This window comes from Mastomys coucha, unplaced genomic scaffold (genome assembly GCF_008632895.1).
Source record: "Mastomys coucha isolate ucsf_1 unplaced genomic scaffold, UCSF_Mcou_1 pScaffold3, whole genome shotgun sequence".
NCBI classification, from domain to species: domain Eukaryota; kingdom Metazoa; phylum Chordata; class Mammalia; order Rodentia; family Muridae; genus Mastomys; species Mastomys coucha.
In genome coordinates, this window is record NW_022196909.1 from 26,862,007 (window position 1) to 26,870,634 (window position 8,628).

Here is an 8,628-nt window from a genome sequence, read left to right on the forward strand (position 1 = left end):
ACTCAGAAATCCACCTGCCTTTGCCTCCCAAGTGCTGGGATTAAAGGTATGTGCCACCACTGCCCGGCTTTTTTTTCTAAAGATTTATTTATTTTTATGTGTATGAGTACACTGTAGCTGTACAGATGGCCACTTGCTCCGGCCCTGCTCTCTCAGGCGTAATACACTGTAGCTGTCTTCAGACGCACCAGAAGAGGGCATCAGATCTCATTACGGGTGGTTGTGAGCCACCACGTGGTTGCTGGGATCCGAACTCAGGACCTTCAGAAGAGCAGTCAGTGCTTCTACCTGCTGAGCCATCTTGCCAGCCCACTATCAGTGTTAATATATTCTTCTAAGAGGCATTTTAAAAATTCACCTATTCTTTACGTGTATGGGTGTTTTGCCTGCATGCACCCCGTGCCTGCATGGTGCCCATAAATGGCTTCTCCCGAGTGGCATTTCCTGCTTTACTTTTTGTATCGCAGGCAGAGGGGAGGACATGAAAGTGCAGCAGCGAAGGCGGAATGGCAGCAATGGCGGCAGCCGTGGTGGCAACAGCAGAGCAGTTGGCACGGTGAGCTGCAAAGGGGGCCGGGCGCTGATTGAGAGCTAAGCTGTTTGAGGGCCAGTCATTTGCACCTGGGACCTCAGGCAGAGGGACAACCGAGTCCGAGAGAGCTGCCTGGACACTGGCCTGCACCATGCCACCTCTCCGAACCCCGGGCCTTACCTATCTCTTCCTTGAGGTCGATTTCGGCTGTGGTTGGGTGGACAATGCCCTCCACCCTCATGGAGCCAATATGGCTGATGTCACTCTGGGTCAGGGATAGCTGCGTTAGGAAGAAAAGATGGTGATGAGAGGAAGAAGATCAATGTCCCCACTGAAACTCGTTTCAGTGGAAGGGTCAGCATCACTTTTCTCAACTATTCAGGCTGAGGGTCTGCACAGGGGCTCAAATTCCCAGTTACTTCTTCTGTTTTGAGATAGGCCTTCGACTCCTTCCGCCTCTACCTCCCAAATAAGCCTGGGCCACCATACTCTGGAGACCAACAGCCTGCCATCACTGTCCGGGACAGACATAGTCTCTCCAGTCCTCTTTCTCTCTGTTATTTATGTATCTTTTGTTCCTCGCCCTGGTGGCCTGGGTCACCTCTGGCACATCTCAGCCACTGTGTGGAAAGCAGCCCAGGCTTGTTCTGTCCTCACCCCTTCAGGAGCCCGGAAAGAACTCTTGGTACGAGTCTGTGGTCTTGCTGGGGAGGAGGAGTGGGCTCTGGGTTCCCACCTCACCCTTACCCATGAAAACTGCCTTCCCCAACCCATCTTCTGTGCTATGGATCCATTCAAGGCCCTATGCGTGTCACGGAAGCACCCTGTCCTTGAGCTACATCCTCAGCCGGAGTACCACGCTCTTGGGGCTGCCTTGAGTGGTTTTGGCAGAGGAGAAGGAAGAGCACTTCTTAGTGTCTTCTCCATGGAACGGGAACTTTCTGATTGTCTAGATAAGTTTGGGAGAAAGTTCAAGGTCCTGGAGGGGACGTACATGCCACCTGTCTGTGTCTGAGTTGTTGCTGTTGTTGTTATGATTATTATTATTATTTGGTTTTTCGAGACAGGGTTTCTCTGTGTATCCCTGGTTGTCCTGGAACTCACTCTGTACACCAGGCTGGCCTTGAACTCAGAAATCCACCTGCCTCTGCCTCCCAAGTGCTGGGATTAAAGGCGTGCGCCACCACCACCCGGCTCTGAGTTGTTGTTGTTGTTGTTGTTGTTGTTGTTGTTATTATTATTATTATTATTATTATTATTATTATTATTATTATTAAATATCAGAAACAACTAAGGAACCTGCCACTCTCTGCTCCCAGGAGACCTTGTGGTTTCCAGCTGTCTGGATGGGGATGCATCTCTCTCACTTGATGCAGGCTGAGACCAGGCAGCATGCAGAGATCCGCCTCACCGGCTACTTCCCCGTGTGTCTTCTATCAGCCCCGGGGTTCGCTCCATAGATAATCTGTGGGCTCAGTGAATTTGACGCGCATGGAAATGAATTATTTGCATGTCTGGCAGGATGTTGAGAGACTGCCGGACTACACCCTATTAGGTTTTTATTTTTTTATTTTTTTCTTCCTGCAGCTAAGGAAAGCAGGCAGACTGAATTATTGACAAATAATTCATTCCTAGCACCCGTCATATTCAAGAAACATATATTGCTATTCTCTCCCTCTGTTAAATGACATTTAATCATGGAGGCTAGGCCTCTTCGAGCCTGACTGGCGGTTAGCAATAGATTTTTCTCTGTGGATGAAGACATAGCTGGGGCTTGGGGATTTCCCAGCAGAACCAGGAAAACCATCCTATCGTCCATTCTCTAGGGAGACTTTGGGCTGACCTTGAGTTGACCAGCACAAGCCATCTCAGTACCCAATTGTCTGCTCTGGAGATATAAACAACACCTGGACGGAGAAGGCATCGCGGCTTGTGAGCAGTGGCATATACAGAGGCGCTTACTGCAGCCCAGTCTGTGTTATTACCTTCTGCCCCAGAACGAGGCTCTTCGAAGACAGGATGGTGAAGCCGTCCCCTGGCCCGTCTTCCGAGGTGGAATTTGATGTTCCTTCTTTATCGCTGTCCTTTGCTTTGGACTGTGGGTGAAACCAGAAGGAAAGATGAGAACTGGTCTAGAGAGCCCCCCTGCCCCATGGGACTGGGGGACAGTCCTTCCGTGACCACCACCAATGTGGGTATGAAGGGAAATGGTCAGGTGACAGACGCTGGATGATTTGTTCTGCCCTGAATGTGGGTGTCACGTGTACTCTGCTACTGAGCTGCATTCCCCGTCCCTCTCTCCTCCCCTCCCTTCTCTCCTCCTCCCCCCTCCTCCCCTCCCTCCCTCCCTTTCTTTCTTCTTCCATCTTTTCACTGGCGCACGAAGTAAAAGGTTTCGGTTTGACATTCATACACACCTATCCTTGTGCTTTGCTAACCCCTTTCACTATCGGAGGGTATCTATGGGTTGAACTCGGGGCGTCAGCTAATCACATGCAGTTGCTTCGGAGCCACACCCCAGGCCGGGGAAACAGTACACAGGAAAGAAATGGGCTAACTCAATATGGGCGGCACGAACTCTTTTTATATGATTTTTTTTTGTTTTTTGTTTGTTTGTTTGTTTGTTTTTTGTTTTTTTGTTTTTTTGAGACAGGATTTCTCTGTGTAGCCCTGGCTGTCCTGGAACTCACATTGTAGACCAGGCTGGCCTCGAACTCAGAAATCCGCCTTTTTTCAAGACATGGTTTCTCTGTGTAGCTCTGGCTGTCTTGGAACTTACTCTTTAGACCATGCTGGCCTTAAACTCAAGAGATCTGCCTGCCTCTGCTTCCTGAGTGCTGGGTTTGAATTTAAGATGTGTGGCACTGGGGCTGGCGAGATGGCTCAGTGGGTTAAGAGCACTGACTGCTCTTCCGAAGGTCCCGAATTTTGATCCCAGCAACCACATGGTGGCTCAAAACCAACCACCCTTAATGAGATCGGATGCTCTCTTCTGGTGTGTCTGAAGACAGCTACAGTGAATTACGCCAGAGCAGGGCCAGAGGGAGCCGGACCAGAGAGCAGCCACACACATGATGGCTCATGGCCATCTGTACAACTACAGTGTACTCATACACATAAAATAAATAAAATAAATCTTTAAGATGTGTGGTACCATACCTAGCTCCAAACTCCTGCCACCTTGACTCCCTACTCCATGATGGATCATACTCTTGAACTATGAGTCAAAATAAACGCATTCTCCCTGAAGTTTTTTATTACAGCATCGGGGATGGGCAAACCAAGGCGGACACTAACCTTGCATGTGAAGGATGTGTCCCTATGATATCGCCACTGCTCAAAGGTCCCACCTCTTAATCAACATCCCTTGGGGTTTAGGTTTCCAGAGAGAAGCAGCATGCCTCCTATGGGAATGCCTGGCTCCTGAAAGGTCCACCACTCACCTTCTTGGACGTCCGTGGCTTGGTGGCCTTGGATTTCTTACCCCCCTTCTTGCCCGATGCGGCCTTCCTTCCTCGTTTCTCTGGGGGTGGGGAGAGGATCGTCTCTGACTTGCCTTTGGTCCCTCGCTTTTTGGCCAGCAATTCGGGGTGAATTCTCGGCAGGACACCCCCACTGGCAATAGTCACTCCTTTCAGCAGCTATGTAAAAAGGAATATAAAAAGCTGGTCAGGCCTGCGCAAGCTATCTCAGGTCTCAACACTGACCGAACAAGGCTCGAGCTGGGCTTCTGATCAGCTAGCAAAAACTGATTATCATAGAGCTATAGGCTCACTCATCCTACACTTGAAAAGCACTTCTCAGTAGGCATCAGGTTGTCTTGTGGTCTTGCAGAGAAAGCAAAACAAGGCAGAATTAAAGGGTCAGAAAAGTTGAAACTGGCACAATGCCCAGGGCTCTGGAATTTCAGAGGACAGTGGAGAACAGAGGGCTTCATGGATGAGAAACACAGCTGGTCAAACCTGGGTTCAAAGATTAACTCAAGAATGAGATCCAAAATAGCCGGGCAGTGGTGACGCATGCCTTTAATCCCAGCACTTGGGAGGCAGAGGCAGATGGATTTCTGCGTTCGAGGCCAGCCTGGTCTACAGAGTGAGTTCCAGGACAGCCAGGGCTATACAGAGAAACCCTGTCTCGAAAAATCAAACAAACAAACAAAAAGAATGAGATCCAGTGGCTCCCACACTCTCAAACCTGTGTCCCATTAGGAACATACATTGGCTGCAAACCTCACAAACCTCCCAAGGCATACATTTTGAAAATTAGCCCACAGTCACATATTCTGCATATTCTAAACCACAGGGTGGTCTGAACCCACAGCTTAGCTACGAACCGCTAGCCTGTGCATCAGTTACCAGAGCAACACAGACACCTTGAGAGTCTAGAAACATCTTCAGCAAACCAATGGTTATTACAGCATTTTCATTTGCATGCCTTTGTCTTGGAAATCTTCTAGCAATCAATTTGTATCACTTTTTTTTGGAGGGGGGGAAGGGATCATTCTAGGATGGCATGGCAACTTTGTAGATTCTTTAGTTTGAGAAGAATGAGAGCAGAACATAAATATAGATAGAAATTCTCATACTATTTACCCCTGAGCTTGCCTACTGTAGCCCAGGAAGGCAATCGATTGACTGTGGAGAACATCCGTTCTAATGCATAGATAAGGAGTCTCCTACCTTCGATAAATCACCCAGGGTCTGACTTAAGAAACTGCCAAGAATAATTATATGCATGCGATGGCTTGTTTTTAATAAGGAGACAAAGTGTGTTCTAGAGGGGATTTGGTCTTCGGCCTGATGAGCGAGCGTGAGTGCTTGCCTGAGTTCGGGCGTGGGCATAGACGGGACTGAGAAGTATCATCGCTGGTTTGACTGATGGCTGGCTGGGTCTACCCAGGAGCATGCCTGGCAACAACCGCCGCCCTCCCCACCCCACCGGAGCCTAGGGTGCGGACCTACCTGGTTGAGTTCCTCATCGTTGGCAACGGCCAGCAGGATGTGTCTGGGGGCTATCCGGGCCTTCTTGTTGTCCCTTGCAGCATTCCCAGCCAACTCGAGGATTTCCGCTGAAATATAAAGGGAAGTTAATAGACAATATTATTACTGGTGTGGGTATGTGAGTGTGTACATTCATCCACGTGGAGATCAGAAAACAACCCACTTTTATGTGGGTTTGGGGGACTGGACTCCTGTCGGGTTCGCGCGACCAGTGCCTTTCCCTCCGGGCCATCTTGCCCATCCTAAAGCTTGTGATTTCTGCTTTGGGCTATGTTTGCAGTTATCCAGAGCTGTATGTGGCCCAAAGGCCCCAGGTCCCATATAGCAGATACTTTATACCATTTTTTTTCTCTCCGTTATTTCTTATTTCTCTTAAACGTGTGTATTTTGTGTTTGTAAGTGTTTTTGCCTGCGTGTATGTATGTGCACCACATGGTGTGCCCGGAGACTTGCAGAGTTCAGAAGAGGGTTGCTGGATCCCTTAGAACTGGAGTTAGAGATGGCCGTGAGCTATCATGTTGGCGCTAGGAACCAAACCCAGAGTCTCTGCATGAGTGGCCAGTGTTCTGACCACTGGGCCATCTTTAGCCCCCCCCCCCTTTTTTTATTTCTCTAAAACTTTGTTAGTGTCTGTATATCAGGTGGTGGTGAGCGTGCCACAGTGCCCTTGCGGAGGCCAGAGGACAACTTTGTGGAGTCTGTTGTAAGGATGGGTTGTAGGGATTGAACGCAGGCTGCCTCGCCGGCATGGTGAGCACCTTGACCTATAAACCGTCTCCTTGGCCCTCTTTTGTTTTTCCTTTTCTGTTTATTTGTTTGTCTGAATCAGAGCCTCAGCATGCAGTCCTGCATGGCCTTTAACTCACAGGAATCTGCCCGTCTCTGCCTCCTGGGTGCTGGGACTAAAAGTGTGCGATCCCTTTCTTTCTTCTTCGCTTTTATTGTTGTTGTAAAAATTCATCTTATTTACTTACTTTTAAAGATTGATTATGGGGCTGGAGAGATGGCTCAGTGGTTAAAAATACTGGCTGATCTTCCTAAGGACCAGGGTTCAATTCCCAGCACCCACATGGCAGCTTAAACTGTCTGTAACTCCAGTTCCAGACACTCATGACATGTCCACCCCCCACACCAACATGCACACCCATATACACACAAGCAAATCATTAATTTTTTAAAAAAATAAAGATTGATTATGCATACAACGTCCTGCCTGCGTGTGTGCCTGTACACCAGAAGAGGGCACCAGACCTCATGAAAGATGGTTGTGAGCCACCATGTGGCTGCTGGGAATTGAACTCAGGACCTCCGGAAGAGCAGCCAATGCTCTTAACCGCTGAGCCATTTCTCCAGCCGTGATTTATTTTATTTTCAATTAAAGGTTTATTTTACTTTTTCTCTAGTTGCGGGAAGATGGTTCTTTTGCTTTAAAACGTGTGAATGAAGCCTGGAAGCCTCTTTCAGAGGTCCTGAGTTCAAATCCCAGCAACCTCATGGTGGCTCCCAACCATCTGTAATGGGATCCGATGCCCTCTTCTGGTGTGTCTGAAGACAGCGGCAGCATACACACATACATAAAATACATAGATTTTTTTTTTTTGAAAGTGTGAATGAGGAGCTGGAGAGATGGCTCAGAAGTTAGGAGCACTTCTGCTCTTCCAGGGGACCAGAGTTCAGTTCCCAGCACTCACGTCAGGCTGCTCGCAATCTCCTGTAACTCCAGGATCTAGCATCCTCTTCTGGCCTCCATGGGTACTCACATCCATATGGGATACATGTACACACACACACACACATTCACACAAATACAAATAAAAACAAATTAAAAAAAAAAAAAAGAAAGCATGACTAAGTTTGGTGTGGTGCCTGCTTATCAATCCCGGCGTTTGGGAGGCTGAAGCAGAAGGATCCCAATTTCCAGGCCAGCCTGGGCTACACTATGGGACTCAACCAATCAACCAAAAACACACACACACAAGAAAATGAAAAACATAAATAAAAGAATGGTTTTAAAGAGAAAGGTATTTAGTAGAAAGCTGGAGGCTGTGGGCCAACGTCTCACTGAGGACAGAAATAAGAGGGTGCACAAATGTTCTGCGTGGAAGTGTGTGGACAGTCTCTGGGTTTTGAAGGCATCTGCCAGTACAGTGCTGGTACCCAGGCCTGACATGAACAGGGAGGGGATGCTCCATGCATCTTCTCAATCAACCTCATTTGGAACAGAAGAGCCCATTAAAGTTGCTATCATCCAGAAAATCGACAGCAGTAGTCAAAACCCAGTTCAAGTATGCCATATTAGCCAGGCAGATGTGATTAACAAAAACATTAGAATCAAACAAACAACAGAGTTAAATATTTATATGGCATTTCCAGAATGGAAAGCATTAATGAGCCACAAATTCTTCTCAGGTCTTTCCCGGAATACTCAGCAATGGCTAGCAAGCTTACTAACAGTTCACTGACACAGAGACCATAGTGTGTGTGCGTGTCTGTGTGTGTGTTCGTGCGCGTGCACGCATATGCCCATGCATACCTGTGCAGAGGCCAGAGGTTGAGGTCAGGGGTTATCTCTCTCTACCATACTTTTTTTCATAGTCTCTCATTAAGGTGGAAGCTATCTCGGCTAGACCAGCTGGCCAATGAGCTTTGGGCATCTGCTTCCTTTCCAGTGTTCGGATTACAGGCTTTGCATGGCTTTTGCACGTGTGCTGGGATGGTAACTCAGGTCCCCACACTTGCGTAGCAAGCACGTTATTAACCATGCCATCCCGCCAGCGCCATGACCTCATTTTCTGAACGCCTGGGGCGTTGTAGTTTAAGATGTATGAACACACCTGCTGGGCAGATGGGACTAATTATTTTGAAATCGATGCCATATTAGATTACCTGGCACGTGGCTTCAGGTGGCTGCTCAGCTCTCCTTTCTTTTAATAATTATATGTAGCCCTGGCTGGCCTGCAACTCACTCTGTGGAGCAGGCTAGCCTCAAACTCATACAAATCCGTCAGCCTCTGCCTCTGCCTTACTTAAATTGTTGGGAGGTTTTTCCACTGGGCAGAATTCTCAAGGCACTTAACCTTGGCGCATGAGACGGGG

The 8,628-nt window shown here is 48.2% G+C and overlaps 1 protein-coding gene across 2 annotated transcripts in view; it reads right to left on the reverse strand.

The window, feature by feature from the left end:
- The window catches only part of LOC116074310 (core histone macro-H2A.2), a 49,153-nt gene that overhangs the window by 9,921 nt on the left and 30,604 nt on the right, over positions 1-8,628 (reverse strand). For both annotated transcript variants that reach the window (XM_031346721.1, XM_031346722.1), the window contains exons 3-6: positions 5,494-5,600; positions 3,976-4,173; positions 2,518-2,628; positions 713-812 (exon numbers count right to left, since the gene is read on the reverse strand). In XM_031346721.1, the coding sequence (XP_031202581.1) occupies positions 713-812; positions 2,518-2,628; positions 3,976-4,173; positions 5,494-5,600 (516 nt within the window). The remainder of the gene's footprint in view (positions 1-712; positions 813-2,517; positions 2,629-3,975; positions 4,174-5,493; positions 5,601-8,628) is intronic.